The sequence below is a fragment of the Pipra filicauda genome, unplaced genomic scaffold (genome assembly GCF_003945595.2).
Source record: "Pipra filicauda isolate LSUMZ 115617 unplaced genomic scaffold, ASM394559v2 scaffold205_size1947385_pilon, whole genome shotgun sequence".
NCBI classification, from domain to species: domain Eukaryota; kingdom Metazoa; phylum Chordata; class Aves; order Passeriformes; family Pipridae; genus Pipra; species Pipra filicauda.
This window is the reverse complement of record NW_024104316.1, coordinates 1097895-1120299: the sequence shown is the minus strand read 5'-3', so window position 1 is coordinate 1120299 and position 22405 is coordinate 1097895. Positions and strand designations below refer to the sequence as shown.

The window sequence follows — 22405 nt, the reverse complement described above, 5'->3', positions numbered from 1 at the left end:
TTACCAAACATTCGGCATCACATGGTAACTTCTTCCACATTCCAGGATGGAGACCAGCCAGTCCTATTTCTTTGACACAGTCAAGTCCATATCATTTCAGCTATGGTAGTTTTATTTCTGTTCACTCAGTGCAACTGCCCTACTGTTGTACCTACACACTGTATCACTACAAAACTGAACCTTCCTTTAGTTCCCATTTACTTGACTCACACAGAACCTCAGCCAGTAAAGCACAGAAGTGCCCAGGCCAAGAATTTTGTACATAAGTTTTTAAACGAAGAGAAATACGCAGTTTTCCATATGAGACTATGAAATTGCACCCTACACCACACCAAACCCTCTTCTGCCATTGAAATATCTCCCAGTACGTATATTAAGGCCATCTGTACTGAAGGTCTTTCAGGGGAACAAGCGGCAGACAAAAATATCAGCTCCCAAACTATTATAAATAATCTGTAAGACTGAAAAGTGAAAGACAGAATCAGCAGTAGCATTAACATAAAGCTGAATTCCATCTGCACCTACCTGACACAGGCATTCTGTTAAAATCTGGATGCAGAGTAACCTCTTTGGGGGCTACTCATACATTAAGAAATCCAAAAACCCAACCTCATTGCTTAGATAACTTGTTTGACTACTGACTGACAAGGAGAAAAAAACTCAGCAATAGAATCACCAAAACCAAAATGCAGAATGCACTGGCATTTCTGAAAAACCCTACAAAGCCACAGTCTAAACTGCAGCAAGAGCCAGAGTAACATCCAAACTGGAATGCAAGTCCCTCAATAGCCTAAACATTACAGAGCTTTAGAACTTCAGAAGCGGAGCATCCTCATGCTGCTCCTGCTCCAAAACGCACCTTCAAAGGGAAGATTACATGAAGAGGCTTATTACAGTCCTTTCAACATTTCATTTTGAGGCTCAAGTATTTGCTTTTCTCATGTCCAAACACTACTGAGCCAAAGCAGGCTCATCAGAGGAGTGCCAGGAACACCCTCTACGCCCAGCAGCTGCAGCCAGGAATAAAGCTGCCTCTGAGGACAGAGCTGGGCTCCAACGACTAAGATGGCACGAAGCTGGAATCCCCCAGAGCTGCAGGGATGGTTAGGGTGGAACAGACCATTTAGCTCAGGATGGCATCAGAAAGCCAGGGGCAAAACCTGTTTTTTAACTTTGTGCTAAGCAGAAACAGATCCCTTGGAATACCCCTTCCAGCACCTGAGGAATCACATACAGGCTGCTGATTTTAACCCACCCAGCTGAAGCCCACGAACTCGTCTACCTTCATGAAGCCACTTACACTTTTGTCACTGCAGAGGCTGACAGAAGATCTAGTGCTCTCAAGATTTCCTACAGCAGTCATTCAGACAGGAATTAAGTCTTTTCCCTTTAGTGTGTTTAGGAAAAGCTCACGTGGAGCAGCGGAACTACAAACTAAGGAGGAAGCATTGCAGGCAAAACTTTTAAAAAACGAGTAGCAAGAAATAGTCCTCTGTGATTTTAAACAAAGGAAGGGGAACACAGTGGAGGTTTGGGAAAGAGTCCACAAATAAATTTCATCAATAAAAAAAAAAAATATCAAACAATCACACTTCTAAATAAAATATGGAATCACCTGGGACAACCTCTAAAGAGAGTACAAGGCACCTAGAGCTTCTCTTGATCTCCCTGTATTGCCACTTGGGAAGTACAAAGCCATGAGCCAAGGCCAGAAAGGGTCACAAGCAAGGAGGAAAGGCTCTTGCTGCTCACTCTCCCAGACATTTCACACCTCAGCAAAAGCCCCCGATACCTAATGCTGAGCCCTGGGCAGCCCTCACTGCAGGTGGCTGCCCCACCAGCCCCACACTTTGTGGCCACTGGGCAGGCCAGGGAGTGCCAGGTAGGCCTCCCAGCACAGCTCGTGCCCTTGCACCACCTCCCCGAACTGTGCTGCATGGGTGGGACAGACCCACCGTCCTGGCTTCCCCCTCCCACAGGACACCTCAGACACCACCAGCCCCCCTTTGCCTCCATGTCACCCGAGCCCACGCTCCAGGCCAGCCTGGGGGGCCACCAGCACCCTGAGCTTGCCCTGTGCCCACTGCCCTCCCCTCTCCCAGCTCAGGGACCCTCCCGGTGCCCACCGCCCTCCCCTCTCCCAGCTCAGGGACCCTCCCGGTGCCCACCGCCCTCCCCTCTCCCAGCTCAGGGACCCTCCCGGTGCCCACTGCCCTCTCCTCTCCCAGCTCCGGGACCCTCCCGGTGCCCACTGCCCTCACCTCTCCCAGCTCAGGGACGCCACCGCCCTCACCCCTCCCGCCTCGCCGCCCCCAGCACGCGCCGCCCTCGCGCCTCTCCCGCCTCGTGCTGCAACAGCCCTTCAACAGCTCGGTCGAGCCCGCCCTGCCCGTCAAGGCAGTCCCGAGCTCCCATTGGCTGCCGCAGCCCCAGCTGTCCTGCCATTGGCTGCCGGGCAGCACAAGGCCCGCCCCGCTGTCACGCCCGCGTCCCGCCCGTCCTGCCCCGAGGGCAGCGCGGGGCCCACCCTGTCCTTGTCCCTGTCCCTGTCCCTATCACTGTCCGTGTCCCTGTCCCTGCCCCAGCACTGCCCAGCGCACCCCTCCTGCCCCCAACACCTCCCTGTTGGGACAGCAGCACTGTGGGTTCAGCTCCCTGCCGCTTTCCCTCCCTCACCTCTCCACCACCTCACCTGCCCAAGGCCCCGCTGGAAGCTGCCGGGATCTCAGGGAGTGGGGACATTGCTACCTTGGCGAGGCCAAGATGTTTGGGGGAAAGCTGTGAAGTGTCTTGCCATCATGAATAGTTCACACAAACGAAAAGCCTTTTGTTTCTTTAGAGGGGAAAAACGTGATGCACCGTCGAATTAAAAACTGCAGCTACAGACAGTGATGGAATAATTCCTATTCCAGTGTTCATGACAGAGAGCAGCTCCCCAAAATTCTGATGTACAACCTTGGATCCTCCTGGGCTCACAGACACACAGCTGGCACCAAGCTGGAGGCTGGCTGACAACACAGTGGGACAAACACTGCACCAAAGCACTTACTTGCAAGATGCGCAGCTTTACATGGATCCATCCTATGTGATGGGTCTTTCCCCACAGCATTTCACCTCCTTGAGACAAATGAGTAACTGATTGTTTCAGCTTCTATTTAACATTTTTGCTCCTCCTAGAAGTCCCTTGCCCTCCACCATGAGGACTTCTATTGACAGCCTGGCCACATACCCGTTCCACATTCAGAGATAAGAGGGCTACACTGAACCCAAGTTTTAGGTTGTTGGGGCCGGTTGTTTGGATTTTTTTTCATCTTTCAGACTTTGAGCCAAGTTTGTGATGGAGGCATTTGACTCATCGTTTCTAACATTTTAGTCTCCCAACAGTAACGCACGTTAATCTTGGACTCGTTCTGGCAGTAAACGTAACGTGACTCCTCGGGGCTACTGAGCCTTGCGACCGTTCCAGCAACCATCAAAGGGGAGCTGGAGTTCTGGGAAAAACACCGACTGGCAGCATTTCGCCCCGCACGTCCTCCTGCCAGTGGCGGGAGCCCGACAGCTTCATCCACAAGGCCAGGGAACGGCCGGGGTCAGAGGCCACCTGAGTCAGCCATATCCAGCAAGCGCTTTGCTAAACCTCTTCCTGTGAGTCCCTTAACACCTTCTGTTCAGTGTTGCTGGCTATGGAAGGCGAGGGCACCGCTCCACACCTGATCTCTGCACGGGTTAGGCTTCAACAACGATTTCTCAACTGTTTCCCAATTGTCTGCCTGCCCTGTGGGTCATCACACCTCCCACCTAGGCTGCTGCACATACTTTCTGCCAGCCGTTATACATACAAGAGGCAGAAAGAAAACTCTCCAAGAGAGCCTCCACAGGCCTTAGAGAGCATGATGTACTCACACAGGCATCCTGCTGAATGCACTGCAGGATGTGCTTGGCTGGAATCAGGAAGTCTATGAGGTAGCGCAGTCCATCCCCACGGTACGTCTTCTCCACCACATCAAAAACTTGGCACAGAACAGTGGCTGCGGTAGCCTCAAACGGAGGGTAGAGTGTTGATAACGTGCTCTGAATGCAGCCGTCCAGCGACTCCGAGTCCTGCCGAGAGACAAAGCGTTAGTGGTACCACGGCACGATCCGCGCCGGCGCCCCGACGAGCCCTCCGCCCAGGAGAGCAGCCATCTCCAAACGCAGGAGGAGCGGAGATCAAAGGAGCAAAGCGCTGTCCTTTCCAGCTCCTCTTGGCACCAGGGATTCCAGGTAAACACTGGAAAGCTCTCCCAAAACGGGAGTGGAGTGCTCGCAGAGTGTGCTGTGCACAGCAGCGAGAATTCCCAGCTTTTGCTTACGCAGCAAGTCCTTCTCCTGCCTGCGCGGGGTGGGGCGGCTGTTAGACCACACCGCGGCACGTGAGCGCGTGCGGGCGAGCCAGTCATGGGGTGGGCGCATCGGCGGGACCCGAGTCCTGGGTACCCGGGGCTGGAGATGCTGCCCAGCACTTGGGTACGTTACATCCCAGAGTTACAGCTCCCCAGTGGGCTGAGCGGAGCTGCAGGGACAACAGGTTGGGCTGAAGCTCCTGAGCCTGCCGCGCTCTGGAGTCCCAGCACAGGGTGAGTTCGGAGCGCTTGGTCCCGAGGAAAGCCGCTCACCAGTGAGATTCCTCATTATCCAAAGCTGTTTGCCTCTCATGAAAGGCTCCACTCCAGGAGCCAGGAATGTTCTGCACTGAGAGATGCCTCCCAACAGGATTCACAGACTGCACGTGAACAGTGGTCCCTGAGCACACACATCAATACGTGGGATGCCCATTTCCAGCTCATAGATCAGAGGCAATGGCTTCCCTGAATGCACCTTCATTTGGAAGAACCTGCCAGCCAGAGCCTGCCCACGGTGTCAGGACCAATTCCAGTGCCAGAGGCCAAAATCTGAGTTATTGCATGGGTGTAAATCAAGAGGGCTTGCCAAAAAGTAACAATAAAAAAAATAAAGCTGTACATATCTGGAGAGAGGATCAGGATCCCTCCTTTGCTTTCTATTTCAGAGGGGATCCCTTGGGCTAACTTACAGCCAGTGGGAGTAAGTTTTGCTACAAAACCAAATGAAAGTTTACTCAGGTGTCTGGCCAGGTCTTCATCTGATCTAAATCCACCTCCTTTCACTAGAGACAAGAAAAGCATTTCAGCCACTTGGCCCTACAGCCTCCTGCAGAACAGGAACAGCTGCATGGACATGCCTGAAAACATACCTCAGTCCCACAGCAAGATGGGGAGAGAAAGTTAAACAAAGCAGTGCCACAACAGCTTACACCACCACCGGGGAGCAGTAGGGCGAGGGGATCAGGAGGAAACAAAACTGGTTTGCTTCTTCCACTCCACGGCAGCACAGGTTCATCGCTCCAGATACCTCCACTGGCCTGAGAAAATGCAACAGTCTCAGAGAAAGCCTGAACCGACCTGCAGCCCGAGCAGAGATGATGCTCCTCACACGAGCCTTCCCACCTCTCACAGCTCAACAATCTCCAAGTTCTTCCTTTAGAGGGTTGGATGTTTTAAGCTTAATATAAACTCCCTGCTCTGTTGTAGGACAGCCTGTGGGACTGCACAGGAGAGGTGGGGACACCCAGGAGATGCCTCCACAATTCCTGCCTGCACCGAGCTGGCAGAACACGTGTGACAGGCAAACCACACGCTGCCTGTGGCACAGCACTGCTTCCTTACCTCTTCTGCTGTTTCTCCTGGTGGCAGCAACAAGCAAGGCTAGATGGCAGCAGGCTCCTAAAGTGTTCACACCTTTTCTGAGAAACCAGCTGCCTCCTGCAGTACTCCTCAAGGCCAATGCAACCAGATGAACAGAGGTTAAGGAGCTATTTTTCATATTCACAGAATCACAGATTGTCCTTAGTTGGAATTCTTAACCCAATATTCTTAACCCAAGGACTCCAAAAGCAGGAGCCCTACATGCACACTTCCAAACACTGAGTGCTAGGGTGAGCATTTAACCCCAATCCTAAATGGGAGGAGAAGGCTGTTTTAGACAAGTTTCTTCCCACTCAGAAAAATAATAACCTCTGTTGACATCAACCTGTCCCAGCAAGTGCCTTTGGCCTTGTCAGACAAAACTAGCCTTCACACAGGTGCTCTCCCACCCAGCACCAGCTGCCTGCTTGGGCACTATCACAGTAGCACTGCTGCTGGTAGCATTTGACAACAATCTCTCTCTGACCCTCCACAGCCCACAGGTTTCAAAGTACCTCCCAAAACCAGCTGGGGTTGGTTCTGTGCCATCCTCTGTCCCCATGCCCTGCTTGAGCAAAATTCTTTCAGATATCAATCCCTCCCCAAAAGACATTTGTTAAGTTTACTATTGCAAATAAAACAAAGAAGTCAAAATATTTGCACATGAGTCAGTGCATCGCTCTAAGGTTCTCACACCATTCCTGCTGCCTTAGCAAAGCCTTCACAAAACAATTATTAACACTGGCACCGGATCAAAAATCTTTTATATGGTTAAAATAAACCAGGTCATACATTATCCTTCCTTTAGTAAAATACAGAATAACCATAGCCTGTAGCCATTGCAGAGTGCAGTGCTAACAGTGCACTCCAAAGCACAGAGGCTTTATCTCCCTCTGGCTAGACTATACCATGAAGCCATGAGAGCTGTGCAGGCTTCCAAGGGATAGAGAGAAGGCTTCAACCCCTACCATTTGATAGAAAGAAATGTTTGCCCCAGTCTGCTAATTCCACATCAAAAGCCCCAAACAGGGAGTAAATTCCCACATCCCACCACGCTGCATGTGATTGCAGCACCAGCATCCCTGGGCAGCTGCAGAACAAGGATGGATGCAGCCTCCATGTGCAACAGGCAATTGTGGAGGTGACACCACTTTTCAGTGCTCCCACCCACCCAGGGTGGTCACCAGGGTTATGTCCTGCTAGTGTAGAGGGTGCAACATGGCAATGCCTCAGAAGTCACCTTGAAAACACAGAGGGTGGAACACGGCAGAGTTTGGAGCCTGCAACAGCAGCAGATTCACCTCTAATCAGGGACTCATTAACCCAACTCACAATCCAAGGGATGGAATTGCTTATTTGTATTAATTAACTTCTCAGATTGCAGAGGGGCCAGAGGAAAGGGCCTCAGCAGGGGCTGTAAGAGGCTGTTGAATGCCAGAGCACAGCTGGGCAGCCTCACACATCCAGCCTGCAGGCAGGGCCTGCTGCCACACACATGGAAAAGACGTGGTTTGGAGGCACAGGGAACTCATGCAAAGAAGAGAAGGGGATAGTCCCCTGCAGTCCAGAGGCTGATAAACCTGAAGTCCAGAGCCCGTCCTACCTACAAACCACATCGGAGAACTGTAGAATGTGTAAGGTTGGAAGGCACCACTGGAGGTCATCTAGTCCAACCTCTCTGCTCCAGCAGGGTCCCCTAGACCATATTAGGGGTCCCCCAGACCACTGAAGGGTTTCCTAGAGCACGTTAGGGTCTCCCAGAGCATGTTACTCCAGCTGGCTTTTGAGTATCTCCAAAGAATGAGACTCCACAATCTCTCTGGGCAACCTATTCCAGAGTTTCCATCACTTAGCTCAAGCAGGCAACGCAACCTCCAGCAGGCATGAGGAGAAACCTCCATGACCCGGGATGAGTGGACAGCACCTGGAGAGGAGGAGAGCAAGCTAACCCAGCAAGGATCCAAGGGGAGAGAACTCCTACCCCAGGACACTTCCACTTCAGCCAGCCCACAGTGGCCCCCAGAGCTGGCAGAGCCCAGCACAGGAGCCTCCTGCAGAAAAGCAGCCTCCTTCAGGGACTGGAAACTTCTAGCTTCCCTGCCTCCAACACTGTTGCCACATCCCTTTCACAGAAAAGGTCCTGGACACTTATTCCTTTTCAGCCACTTGGCACAAACACTAGCCAGGGCGCTTTCCAAGCAAGCCAGAGAGCATCTCCCCAAGCAAAAGATGTCTTGGAACTCAAATGCTTCTTTGTCAATAGCACAGGAGGACCTGTGAACTCCAGCTCACTGCCACCACTCCACCACACCTCCCAAAAGAGAAACATGCTTTTAAAATAACTCCTCTATAAATCAAGGCGCTAAATAAAGCCCAGGTTAAGGTCATGTCCGGCCAAACCGGCTTTCACTGCTGCTCAGCTGGGAGCCACTGCAGGGGCTGGAGCACAGCGAGGCAAGAGGAAAGCAGCACGTGGGGATGGGATGGGCTCTGTGGGCTGAGCCCTGTGACAGGAACAACCCAGCGTGGTCCCACCCGGGGGGAAGGGGAGCAGGGAGAACCCAGGAGGACTTCATAGCTGGCAGAGGGCTTAGGTCTGAACAGGGCCAGCAATGAGTGGGGTGGGTGGGCTGCCCTCCCTCCCCTGCATATCATCAGAGCCACAGATGCTGTGAAACAAATAAAGCAATAAAGTTGTGGCAAAGCTCTGCTGCTCAGCCCTAAGAGCCCTTCTCCATCACAAACTGCAGCAATACCAGGAGTCAAGCAGAAATGAGGTTACCAGTGCCTGGGCAGAAGCCCCAGGCCCAGACTAACAAGCAGGCAGCAGGAAGAGCAGACCAGGACCTGTTACAAACCTGCTCAGGAGACACATCTACCTTTCCTCATTCAAGCAGCTGCTGCAGGATGTGAGACGAGCCTATCAGGAGGCATCTGGAGTAATCAGGAGCTTCTTGGGCTTTTCTAGGTGCACAGATTGAATTTTCTGCCTACCTTTGTGGGCATGGAGAGAACGACATAGCAGCTCCAGCCACTGGGAACTCCTGTCATGCTACATTTCTTTCTGACTCAGGACTCAACTTTTTCCTCTTTGGGACCTGCTGCTCACCAATTAAGTCTGAACTCTGGAGAACCTCCTACAAGTTTGGAGAACAAGAAGTCAGAGAGATCATCCCCAGGGCTACACACACACACTTTGCACAGCCTCAGAATACTTTGTGCTCTTCAAGCAAGAGACAGCAACCCAAATGGCTCAGGATAATGCAAGTCGGTGCAGGGAAGGGCTGCAATGCTACTGGACCCATCTGGGCCCAAGAAGCCTTGGCAGCATTTTCCCTACAACTCACCCAAGCACTTCGCTAATTTTGCCTAGAAAATGCTGAGTCTTCCCTGCTGACAGCCCCGATGCTGTGTGTAGATTCCTAAAAAACATTGTCATGGTGAGACCAGACTAACTGTTTGACTAACCCATGACTTATGGAGGACAACACTCCTTTCCAGCAGGCTGGTCTGGCCCATGTAACACACCGAGGATTCATCCCGCAGCAGGAATTTAAGCTAAAGAACCTGCAGCTCTGCTCTCAGAAACCTAGACCCCAATCCGAGCTGCCCAAGAATGAGAACTACATGTCCCAGAGTGCCCTGGCTAAATGCAGAGCTTGGCAGAGCAGGGAGCATGGCTGGGCAGTGGAGCAGAGCCCAGCAAGGCTGCGAGCACAGCGAGAACACCCAGCTCTGAGTCACCGAGTGCCTCGGCTCCCGCTCAGCAGGGAGGCCGTGCCAGGAGCTCCCACAACTTTGCCCTCCTTCTGCTGGCTGCCCGGAGCTTGGCCACGTCCTGCACGCACCCACTGTCTCCCCTCTTGCCCAGGTACCAACAGACAGTGTGAAGGCAGGAGAGAAAAGACCAGAGTCCGCAAAGGTGAGGGGAAGAGATGACCCAGGCCTCCCACGCCCCAGACTGCAAAGTAGAAATAACAGCAAAACTGGGAAGAGGCAGAGCTCCAAGCAGCACAACACAGAGCCTGCCCATGGCCCCCAGCCAGCTTTGGGACTGGGGGAAAAGGAGCTCACAGCAGGCGCTGAGCAGGGCCGGGTTAGCTGGTCCCTCCGCCAGCAAAGGCTGCCGTGCTGCGCCGCTTGGCTGGGGCTGCTCAGCTCTCAGCTGACGTGAGAAACCTCATTTCCAGTAAAAACAGACCTCTGGGCTTTCCATGAAGCCTTTCCACTTTCTGACACAAAGCTGAAAGCCAGGCCGCTTTGCCTTTAAAAACGAGACGTTTCTCTGTTCAAAAAGGTCTTTGGCTAAAAGCAAGGCTTGTTTTTCTGACAAAATTTGAGATTTCCCACACCGTTGCTGCAGGGAGGAGAACCCTCCCAGCCCCATTTCCTGAGCCCTTCTAATCACAGCGGCAATGAGTTCAAGAGAGAAAAATCTTCCCAGAGCAAGTGCCAGCTCCCCCCTCTGCTGCTTGCTCTGAGGCTCACGGGGAGGCTGAGAGGAGGGCGCCTGCCTTCAGTACCCTGCCTGCCTCTGGACAAAATAATGCACTCTTAAGTGGTGCAGTTGTAGAGGTAGGCATTCCCACTCCTGTACTTACAGCACCTTCCTGTGAGATAACCAGGAAAGGCTCTACCTGCTCTTTGGCCTGTTGTTTTAGGCTTTTCAGGGAAAAAAGCAAAGCGCCCAGTTCCACTTGGGAGGCAAGTGTTTGCAGCCTCACCCAGGCCAGCTTTGCTCAAGGGCTGTACCTCCAAAAGCAAGCTGCCTTCTGCATGCCACCATGGCATCCCTGGCAGAGGGCACGGCTGTAGCCTGGCTCGGCTCCCCTGCCGCTGGGGCAGGCAGGACGGCTCCGCAGCCTGTGGATAAACCAGCTCCTACAGCCTTGCAGGGAGTGGTGCTCAGCAGACAGAGCTGGGAGAATCATTTCCAGATGCCTCCCTCTGTTCTCCCAGCCCTTCTCCGTGTTGACGCGGCTGCGGCAGCCAAAGCAGCTCCTACTGGGCAGCACACGGGATTATCATTCCAGGCACTGCAGGAAAACAAGCGCTTGGAAGCGATTAACTCATGATCTCTCATTTAATTAAACAAAGGGAAAAATGATGTATTTGCTTTTCAGCTCCGAGGTCCCTCTTCTGCGCATGCTGTAGGTCTGGGCTTGCGCAGCCGGTGAAAGGCAGGCCCAGAGCTGGGCGACCTCCCTGCCAGCCCAGGCTTGGTTTGTTTTCACTCAAGGGGGACATCCCAGATTGCTCTGGAAGTGAAGCATGACCTCCTGCGAGCTTCGAGCTTTGGAGCTGGTGCACAGCTACCCCTGTGCTGTCCTTATGCTGGAGCAAAAGGCAGGGAATAGCAGACGGCAGGGGCAGCCTGGTCCAGGTACATCCCTGGCTCTGTGCCGTGCTGCAGGTGGCCTAACACAGACTTTATCATATGGCAACATGACCTGAGTCACCTGAGCCTGCCCTCCAGCCCAAGACCCCTGTTTATGTGGGCCTAATACAGCACCTTCCTCCTTACTCACCTTACTCCTCTCTACCCTTTCCTTTAGGTTTTTGTACTCCAGCTTCTCTGGAGCAGACCCTGTGTACTTTCTCCTTTGTCTGTGCAACACCCAGAACATCAGAAAAGCTGCTGACAACTCCTGAACAGATTAAAGAGGCCAAAGTGGGGATGACCAACAATCCAAGAAAGTTTAGCCAGAGAAGGGCAGATCTGGGAAATGGAGATAAGCCTTTCCTCACGGGGATGTGTCCCGCTCACAAATGAGCTCTCAATGGACTGAGCAGGAGGTAGGTCTTATCCAGACCAACAAATGAGCCTGCTGCCAAAGACTTGTTACTTTCTATTAGCAATAGATCAAGCATATGATATAGGTGTTTAAAGGGCAGCTGAGAGAACGGATCAAAGCCCTGTCCTTAAAGAGACACCTTCCAGCTGAAATGAGGGCCCAGAAGATAAGAGCTGTGCATAAAACACCATCCTACAGCTGGACACCAGCTTATTTTGGTTTAGTTTAATCAAGGGATTAAGTCCTTAATCTGAAATAACTGTCTAAGCATGGGTTTTTTCAAAATATCACTGGCATAGATCTAACCATGCAATTAATTAACAAAGTGGTACTCTGCGTGATGCAAAGCTTCAGGTACTTTAGAACACCCTTCCCAGCAACAGACTGAAAGAGCATGAGCACGTGGCAGCCGTGGTTTCACTGCCCTCATGTGCCCACCTCCCTGAGACCCCCCAGAGTTCTCCTCTTCACTCCTGCTGCCAGACTGCAGGGGCTGCCCTGGCATGGGCACCGACAGTCTGGCCATGGCACCATACGCCACGGTCCAGCCAGGGACCTCCACATTCAAAGTGTCATGTTCCTACAACAGGCTCGGACAAAGCTTGCTAAATCCTGTTAGGTATCACAGATAGAGCCAAGAATTTCCCAGGCCACTTCTGTACAAGACATTGCAGCAGACTCCCTTTCTTTACAGAGCTCTTCTTGCAAATGCACCTTTCTCTCTGCTACCCAACAAAAGAAACTGCTTGAGCTCATTCATCTTATTATTAGCGACAGCATTTGCTCTGCTCTCAACTTCAGGCATTGGCAAACCAACCCGAGCAGTAGCCTAATGTGTACCAAGTGACAGGGCACTCCAGGCAGATGAAAGATTTGCTTATACCAGCCAGCCATAAAATACCCTGTGTCAGTTCTTCACCAAACAGGTCAGCTCATTTTAACACCTTTTAGTCAGAGGCATTAGGCCATAGCCTACCCCTTGTGTTCAGACACCCATCTGGGGGCATCTTACAACAGATGGGCAGCCGCCTGTGCTCAAAAAAAAAAATGATAATCCTTCAGCAGACCAGCTGACGAGTGCCAAAAACGATCTCCATGGGGTCACTATTTAGATTATTAGTTCTGTGCCAGCGTTGCACACGTTCTGGGCTCACGTTCACATCTCACTCCTTTCTTTGGAAGGTGCATGAGCTGCTGGACAGACTCCCATGGATTCTCCACATCTTGTCATCTTCATAATCGACGGTGGATGCCATGGAGAAACGATCCTCTTTTAGTTAAAGAGCTCCCAGACTGAATGTGGGAGCTAGGTAACAGTCTATCCCTTAACAGATGAGCTGTAGTTCCTTTTGGCCTTAAACACACTGCATTACCATGAGCTAACAAAATACAAGTCCTGCTATGTCAGAGGGGAACAGAAACTGCTCTGGAGCTGCAATTCCAGGAGGGGCCAGCAAGAGAAGACAGTCAGTGCAGAAGAACCTTCCTTGGAGGAGAACATCCCTGCACACCTCTGATATGAGAAAGGAGCCGGCAGCAGCAACTAGATGCCACATCTGAGGAAGAAGCTGTAAGGAAGGATGAGCCAGAAGGACAGAGCAGGCAGCCCAGAGATGTCCATGGCTATGCCAGTTCAGTCATGGGCCACCCCAAGAAGCATCAGTCTGTGCCCTGCAGGGAGAAGTGCTGGTTAGAGGGACCCAGATTTACTCCAAGACTCTCCAAGCTCACTGGGTACAGAAACACATGTGCTCAAGCTCTCCTGCCCCTGAGCAGCCAAGCCTGGGGCAGAGTTAGATGAAACCATTTCCCCTATATTTGGATACAGCACTAAATGCATGCCTCCTGGAAAGCTAAGTAAATCAGTCAGAAATTCATTGCTTTTACTAAACTCCTGAGTTAGAAAGGGGTGAACACAGGCTTTTAAAGCTACTCCCTTTATAGCTTTTTTTTCCCCAAACAGAAAACAGTCTCACGTGTCCCATTATTTCCATACATATCAAAGGAGGGTGGAGATTTAACTAGCAATTTCTAAAAGATCTTTGTGCACAGAAGGGATGTATGCCAAAACGTGGGTGGTTATAAGCCCAAACACAAAGGAGAATACATCCACAGGCATTTTTCCCCTTGATCCATTAACGGGTCTGCATACCAGCCTCCTGAGCGTATGAGAGGGACCTTGTTCAAAAGGTAAATGTATTCAGCAAGATGACAACAGACAGCAAACAACCCACATCCTTTAACCATGTTGGAGGCTCAGCAGCGCCGGGTTTTTGTTGGGAGGCACTGAGATCTGACAGGCAGCCTCGGGGAAGGGATCCTCCTGAAGGAACCTGCTCAGGAAGCCTCTGCCACGCCCAAGGCAGGCTGCAAAGCTCAAGGCGGACACCTAGCTCAGGTCACCAGAACTCCAGCAGCTTTCCTCCTCTGCACCACACAAACCACCCTGGGGCCACAGCACCACGTCCCACTGGGGGTGATCAGAAGGCCCCATGGAGGCTCCCCTCTACCACATCCACCAGTGTCCAGGAGGAGCACGTGGGAGTCCTCACCTGGTCCCCACTTCTTTTCAGTTGAGCCATTTGATCCTGTTCAAAAAAATGTCTGGTTGCACCAGCTGGAGCAAGGGTTCATCCAGGGCTTCCCAGCCTGATGGCAGAATGGTAAATTTGAGCAGACAGAAAGACTTTCAGATTCATTCTGTGCTGCTTTGATCTTGGAAGTTTCAGCTTGGTGTCCAATGATGCAAAAAATGGGATACGTACGAAACCAGCCAGGAGCACTTACCACAAGAAAGGCCCCATTTTTTTGTTAATTTTTTAATGAAAGACTAGGCCAGCCAACAGAGATGAGGCACTCGGTGTGGCAGAGAGGTATTAGCATGGTCAAACCTTCAGAGTCAATAAGGGCACATCCACTCACTTCTCTGAGCTGCAACCCAGGTACCAGGAGTGGTGCAGAAAGTACGGAGCATCCCATGGCCAGAGGTGAGCAGCTTACCCCAGCAGCCTCTCCTTGCTTTATACTGCTGTTCAGTCAGCAACACATCTGATCCTGGTGCTGCTACTCCCTTTTTCAGGCCTTGGATCCATTGAACTCTGCAGGACTGGAACAGGGGGTTCCCTCATGGGTAGGGAGCCAGGAATATGAACAAAAGGTGCTCTTATATGAGTGCCCACGGGTGGGTTCAGTTTATAGTTTCCACAGAAGACACCACTGTTTTAACAGAGATTTTTTTTCCAGCACTTGGGTGCTAAAAGGGCCTGTAGCCCCTGTGATGTGACTTCAACCCACATTCGGCACCAATGCTCAGGTTTAGGCTCACAGCCTGTAGGATGGTTCAGGTTTTGAACAGATCAGTTGCAGACAGGGTTATGTTTGAGATGAAACTAGAAAATGAGGCTCCACGAGCTGAGTGGCTGTGCCTGTGCTCTAGTATTTAGAGGCAGACATGCTGGCTGTCATGTCTGAAGTGACCAGTTGCAAGATGCTGACAAGGCTCTCACATTATGATCTCTTCTGCTAACAGGGTGTGCCCTCAGGCCAACTGCCCACGGGGGAAGATGGCAGCAGCATGGCCAGAGGGGGTTAAGCTACAGGATGCTGGTTTGCTGAAGATAAGTGCTGACACCCAGCACCTTGGATGCCTGCAGCACCTCACCATAAGCATTTGCTGTCTGGCATTCCCACGTGGTACTAGAACACATTTGGTGATTCCTGGGTGGAGATACCTGGATGCAGCTGGTCTGTCACCCACATTTAGCCATTATTTTTATTGCTACAATGAGCAGCATGTTCACCTGCCCAGTGCTTTTGGAAAGACTCTGGGTAAAATTCAAGTTGTCATCCCTGTTACCCCAGAGGAGGTGCTTTCAAACCGCTTCCATGTGCTCAGGATTATGTGTCTGGACTTTGTCTGCTTTCCAACATCTTACTCATGGCTTTGGCACAGAAATAAAGAAAGAAGATCCCCAATGCTTAAAGCTCTTTGTGATTCCCAGACTCATTTCCTCCCCACCCTGGGAGAAGACATAACCAGGGGATAAAAGAAAGACCCTATTTTCTGCTGAAACCCATCCTCTCTCCTGCCAGCATAGAGGTGCCACCTGAACTTCTCTGCAGGAAGCACCAAGGCGTGGTGAAGCCCATTCTCTCTCCCATTCCATACCAGGGAATGAGGGCAGATCCCCAGTCACAAAAGCCACGATGGGACGAGCAAGGTAGACAGAGCCCAGCCAGGCTCCTGCTTTGCTCACGCCATGGGGTTTCCACAGCTGCAAAAGTCACTTCTAGTGGAAGTGGACTACTTTGGCCCAAGGTACCTCACCCCATTTGGTGCTTCAGGCACCCCCCAGCTGCCACAACCCTGTGCACACACACCACAGCAGCCCTAACACTGAAGCCCCATGAAGAGGAGTCACCTGCCTCACGCAGAGCAGGGCAGCCAGCAGCTGTCCCTTGCCAGACTTCCATCAGGAGCCAAGCCTCCAAGTGTCCTGCAGGCTGCTGGAGGCAATGGGGAAGTCTCTTGCAAGCCAGCAGACTGACACACATTCACTGAGATCCATATTTTTTGCCTGCGGGGTTTGTTTGATTCACCAGGACATCAAAAACTCCAACAGAACAGCTTGGAGCTGCAGTCACAACTTGGTTGCTCACAGAAATGTGTCTCCCAAAATGCAGACTGGTCTACACAGCATTGAGAAGAAACATCTGCCATGGACCACAAGTGTCTGCAGCGTGGTCAGCACCCACTGCTGGGCCTGTGGCAGCTTGACCTCTGGTTCCTGCTCCTTCCAGCTGCACTGAGCACCTGAGAGGCACATGGTCCCTGCACACCCACAACCCACCATGTCACCTGGACTGGCTGTGGCACTGCTCTACACAAAGGACCCTGCTTCAGACAGCGTTTGCATCACACGTTAGGACAACGTGAAGGAGGACCTGAACTGGGGATGAAGCACTTGGGAATCAGAAAGTCACCTCCAGCTTGCAGGAGCAGAGTAGCAGCAGCTGGTCTCTGCCTCAGGCCTCCCAGAGCAGAGTTTCACAAGTGCTGCTCCAGCCCTTATGGCAAAATACAGCCCATGGGACTGCAAGGGATGGCCTCCACCCTGCACAGCCCCAAACAGTGCTTTCCTTTGATTTCAACTTCACACACTAACCAGCATAGACCAAAAATTGCCAGGAACACACAAGGCGTGGGGGGAGGGAAATAAGTCTCCTGATTGGGATGGAGAAGTGGAAGAAGTGAGATGCCTGCAGGCCTCCATAGCAGGATGGGAGAAGAGAGCACACCACAGCTCTGACACTGGCATGTGAGGGTACAGAGCACCACAGAATCCTCTGCAGAGTAGCTGGAGGGTGGCAAAGGGAAAAGACATGAGTCTAAGGTTATCTCAGGTTGCACAAGCTAGAAGTTGGTCAACTCATCCTTCAAGGAAAGCCAAACTTCTCTAGGCTCAGAAGTTGAACTTTTAGGAAAGAGCAAGTCACTGCCAGGCACAGCAGCAATGCAAGCTGCTTGTGCCCCTCACGGACTTTGTTCCCTCTGCTGTGGGGAAGCAGCCCATGACACAGCAGGTCACCTCCAGGACATCCAGGGCTGCAGGGCACACGGATCCCAACCTGAGCCCAGGAGCAAACCATCATCAGAAGCCAGGTTGGTGCTCAGTGGGATCTCACCACAGGGCCAGCAATCCCTCCAACCTCTGCCAGCTCAGGGCTGGGCACCTCTGCAGGGCAGCACCAGCGTGGCTGGGCAGGGGACAGCCCTGCAGCCACTCCCAGGGAGACCGAGTACTCTGCTGCCTGCTGGGCTCACCAGCCTCACCCCTCCCCAAACAAGGATCTCCACGTGCAGAACTTGGCACTGGAAGGGAAGAGTCCCTGCCCGGCTGCAGGGATTCTCTGATCCCCCAGATGCCCATCCTGGGCAGGAGAAGCCGATGCTCTCCTCTTCTCCAGGGCTCTGCAATGGGGCAGTGCCCACAGCCCCAGAGCAGGACCGGCAAAGAGCGAGGGCAGGAGACGAGCCCAGCATCCAGGCAGCCCGAAAGACAGGGCCCTGCCTGACCTGCCCCATCCCAGCTCCTCGCTCCAGCGCTGCACCCTGACAGGCAGGCACCTCGCAGGGGGTCAGTGCCAGCAAGAGCTCCGTGTCCCTGCTGCCACCGTTCGGGACTGGCATCAAGGGGAACCACCCGAGTAACGGGAAGCCCCAGAGGAGCCGTTTCCCGCTCCTGGCATTAGCGCCGTGCCCTGGCTCCAGGGAGGCTGCCCCGAGAGCAGCTCCATCCCGCACAGCCCTGCTCGTGCCAGGGCAAGAGCCCTTCGCAGAGATTTCCTTACCATGTTCCCGGCCTCCTTTATTGCCCCTCACTTCCAGAGACGGCGTTTTTTCTCTTTTTCCTCCATGTGTGCGACGGGGCGTCTCCTCTCCCCTCCGACGTGAACCACCGAAGCACTTTGAGTTCTGGACTGTAATCCAAGCCCTCACCGCCCCCAGCACAGCTCCAACTAATCTAACTCATGACACTACCGGGGCTGAGCAGGGGACCTCGAAGGTTTCTCTGACAGCCAACTCCAGCGCTAGACGGCAGAGGGGCATGGCGAGAGCAGGGTGCCGCGTCCCCCAGCCCTGCGGGGACCTTGGGGACACGGGCAGAGCCAGAGGCGCTCCCGGGCTGCTCCTTACGGCATCGCTGATATCCACGGCCCTCGGGCCGCCGCACAGACCTGCTTAATGCAGGCGCGTCGTGGCAGAGAGCTGCCTTCGCCCGGGAAGATCTGAATAGCTGCGAGAGGAGAACAAGCCCACGGCAGGCATCCCGAGAAGGTCTCCAGCTTCCCAAAGAGGTTTCCAGCAAAATACTCCCGCCCCCCCCCCCTACCCCCGCCGCCTCCTCTTGGCTTGTTTTTCTCTAAGTCCGGAGAAGTTTCTCCACTCCGCGAGATCCTGAGGCAGCGCTGCAGGTTAAGCAAAATGACGAGGAACACGGAGAGAGCGCTCTGAAATACTGTTTTTCTAACTTCTAGAAGGAAAACAGAGAGCAGTGACCGCTTCAGGCAACAGCAACAAACTGCATTGGGATCGGGAGCGAGATGTGGAGACCTCACCCCCTCCCAAAGGAGGAAGTAATTTAACACGGCAAGTTTCTCCACCCCTCCATTAATTGTTTAAGATGGCCAGGGGCCAAAAGCAGTGCCCGAGCACAAGGGAAGGTCACCAAACAGGCAGGCAGCAGCCTACAGAAGTGACAACGGGAAAGGGCAGAGCCACAGAGGCGGAGAGAGAGGAGAGAGGCAGGTGCCGCGGGGCATCCCAGGATCTGCTGACAAACAAAGGCTTTGTGTAACGGGAAGCAGGGCGGGAAGTGACACACAGGCAGAACCTTGGAGCCCTGGGCACGAGGTGCAGGGCCTGGGACCAAAAACTGCTTCCCCAGACCAAGCAGTGCATGGTTTTGGCAGCCTCAGGGGGGACTGACCCTCTATCGAGGAATCCACTGTAGTGGTACTTGGCTGTCTCCACTTCTGGGAGGGGTTACACAAACCAATCCATCCTAAGAGAAAGGGTTACTCATATCTACAAAGGGAAGAACCTCCTGCATGGACAAGCTCAGCAGAGCAGCACAGAGTACCTGCCTGATGAAGCTGGAGCGACTGCTACCAACACCTCTGCTGCCTTGGCTCAGGGGGCAGATTCCCACAGCCTTCCCAAGCCCTGTCCCGCAGGGCCAGCAGCAGAGCCCACGCAGGCTGGTCCAGCTCAAGACCACCTTCAGATGCTCCGTTCTCAGGGAGGACTGACAACACTTGGCCCTAAAATCTCCTTGCACATGATGGCCTCACGCCATGTTTCCAGACCTAACCAGCAACTGAGGGTCTGAGCAGCCCCAAAGCCAACCCCTTCGATCCACCAGCTGCTTGGTGTGCTGCTGCGTTTCCTGAGGGCAGCAAGGACAGTCCCTGCAGGGTTGCCGTTTGCCCTCCTTAAGGAAAAAGCAGTGCCCTCCTAAAAGGGGCTGTGACACTGGCAGTGCCCAGAGCTGAGCAGCTGCCTCACTGTCAGCACTTGGCCTGCAAACACCCTGTGCTTGCAGAGGCTCTCCTGTGGCCTAGAACAGCCAGTCACCTCCCCACATCGGCAGAGCACTCCCTCTGCAGGCAGTGCCCATGTCAGGTGACACCAACTGCAAATCCCAAACCGGGTGAAGGAGAGCATCCCTGCCACTGCAACAGGGGGTAACAACCCAGCACAGGCACCACCTAGTTGTTGTCATCTGTAACAACTCACTTGAGATCTTAGATCTTGTCTGTGGATGCAGGAGAGCCTTTCTTTCTCCGTCATAGTCATAGTAGGAGGATGAGGAACCTGCCTCCCAGAGCCTCTGACCACAGCTTTCACCGTCTGCACATTGGCACCATGGAAGTATATCCCATTTTCCATGACAACTGAAAGCTCTCCACAAGCTCCCAAGCCTACACCACTCAGGAGAATGCAGGAAGTCGGTGCTGTAGGTATACATTTATAGAGGCAGAGGGGGAAGGGGCTGTTGAACACAGGAGTGGCTTAGAGCCCAACCTCCCACCTCCTCCCATTCCTACACTGCACTCAACGCTCAGGAGCACCTTCCCCCATATGGATTTCCAGGCTGAGGAGCCCGAGTTCAGCTCACCCCCATCGCAGTCGGAGGCAGTGACGTGATTTCCTGTGCCGTGGCACCGCTCTAAGGGGAACATCTCACTGCTGTTTACTCGTGGCTGGATCCTAAGAGACTTTCTTTTTTTTTTTTTATTTATTGCAAAGTGGCCTTTCCCTCTTCTCCTGCATTGTAGATCCATTTCCCACACAAGCACATGGGGGACAGCTGTAGCCAGCACTCCAGTGGGTGTTAGAAAGCCCCTCTTGACTGAGGCTGACAACAATGCTGTGCTTGTTCCCCAGCACAGTCTCACACTGTCTCCTCGCCCTTGTGCGAGGCCTGTGCTTTCCTCAGGGTGGGTTTAATTGCTGAAGCCACTGCAAAAGACTGCTGTCATCCATGCTGGCAGAGATCTGGGTGCTCCAGCTTCCCATCCAGCAGACCCAGGTCTTTTGTATGGACTGGGGGGCAATTTTACACTTAGGGAACCTCTTTGGTACCCACCTTCAGCAGCTGCTGAGTATTGCTGAGCACAATCTGCCCCAGAGGTGAAATACAGCACAAGGCAGCAGACTGACATCAGGAGGGATGGGGAGCCAAACTTTGAAGGCTGTGGGGCCTCCCCAGAGTTGAAAGAGAAGGAGGTGGGAGAGGGGTCAGTACAAAAACTATTCTGAAAACTTCAGACCCTCATCTCTTTCCCCCCTTTTCTTGATCTGGTTTCTGGTGCTGCAGTATTTCTCAAGTGCCTGAAGAAGTACCACAATCCAGACCCCCACAAGAGCTGGGAGAGAGTGCAGACAGAGGTAGGAGGCAGAGAAAGGACCTCTGCCTTTGAGTCAACAATAGCAGAGCTCTGCTTATTTTCAGTTCTGCAAATCAGGAAATGCTTAATTCTTTCATGAATAGGATTCAGCTATGCTGGAAGAAACACAGGACAGATGTTTTAGATGCCAGATAAGGACATCTCCCGACCTAGGGGAAGTTGTGCAATATGCATGTTAGCAGGATGATTACACTACAGTGGCCAACAGCTCTTAGGAAAATACCACCATGAGCTCCACGTTAATTTAGCATGATCACTGGTGCAGTTCTCAGCACAGGGAACTTCCTACAGCCACAGAGACTTCCAAGGGAAAGGAGAGCCTGGGAGCAGGCTGTGGCAAAGCAGTACTCCAGGACCTACAGTTCCTGCTAACCCACTGATCAGTGGATGCCTGTGAATCTACTTCCAGGCATCTCATCACCAGACTGGGGTTCTCTGCCAGCTCCCATGTCCACAGACATGGCAATGCAGATATCCCATGGATTAAGCTGTACCTTGAAAGTACAGTTTCAAGGAAGGTACATTACAATCCCACCAAGATATCCACCATGAACCCTCATAGAATACCCCGACTTGGAAGGGACCCACAAGGATCACCAAATCCAACCCTATTCCCCTTCCAGTGGCAGCCTACAAAAGCATGGGAAGCCACCAAGAAGCAGCTCTGGACCCAAACACAAGCAGGTGCCTTAAAACCAGTGATAGGTTTTGCTCAAAACACGTTTTGTGAAAGAAAAGCAACAAGTGCTGCAGCAAGTAGAGCTGCAAGGAGCCCTTTGCACCAACAACGTTTCAGGAAAGAAATGGCTCTCTCCCCATTAGGGAGACAAGAGCCAGTTGTATGCAGTTTAATAACATTTAAACCTTTATTTCAGATCACAAGTAAAGCAGGTCTCGGCTTCACAAAAGCACATCTTGGTTTAACTAATTAATTTGATAATCCGCTATTTGCAATCCTCAGGAGACATTCAGCTTCTAAAGCAAGTAATTACCACTAAGTGGCAACCTCTTTGTGAGGCCCAGTCTGATTAGGGAAAAAAGTTTCTTAAGCCAGAAATATAATCACGGTGTGATTTCCCAGAAGGACTGGAGGAGAGACTACATAACAACAGCTGGTCACGCTCCCCATCTGAAGGAACAGGAGCAACTCAATTACTGGGTCTCCAGCTACAATTCAGGATGTTGTTCGGAGCCACGTGCAACCTCGGCGTGCAGTTAACCATCAGGAGACTTTACAGGAAGTGTTTTACAGGGATAGAAGTGAGGAAGGTCCCACTTGGGGGTCTCAAATACCCAGGTGTGCCACAAGGGAAGGGGGCTGGGGGGAAATAAAAATTAAAAAAAAAAAATAATAATTCACGCATCAGACCCGCTGCAGCACATGTTGAGGGAGGT

At 52.5% G+C, this 22405-nt stretch overlaps 1 protein-coding gene and 1 long non-coding RNA gene across 7 annotated transcripts in view; one reads left to right on the top strand and one right to left on the bottom strand.

Moving 5' to 3' along the window:
- Nucleotides 1-22405, bottom strand: part of PLEKHG4 (pleckstrin homology and RhoGEF domain containing G4) — a 91303-nt gene that overhangs the window by 65367 nt on the left and 3531 nt on the right. For 4 of the 6 annotated variants that reach the window (XM_039380843.1, XM_039380845.1, XM_039380842.1 and 1 more), the window contains exon 2: nucleotides 3904-4101. In XM_039380843.1, the coding sequence (XP_039236777.1) occupies nucleotides 3904-4101 (198 nt within the window). Of the gene's footprint in view, nucleotides 1-1300; nucleotides 1380-3903; nucleotides 4102-17887; nucleotides 18322-22405 lie in introns of those variants that run through there. The other 2 variants (XM_027716147.2, XM_039380846.1) reach the window with 2 other exon arrangements.
- On the top strand, nucleotides 2576-15519 carry LOC120323175. Its single transcript, XR_005563395.1, has 2 exons — nucleotides 2576-11537; nucleotides 12719-15519. It is a non-coding gene; the product is annotated as an uncharacterized LOC120323175 (long non-coding RNA).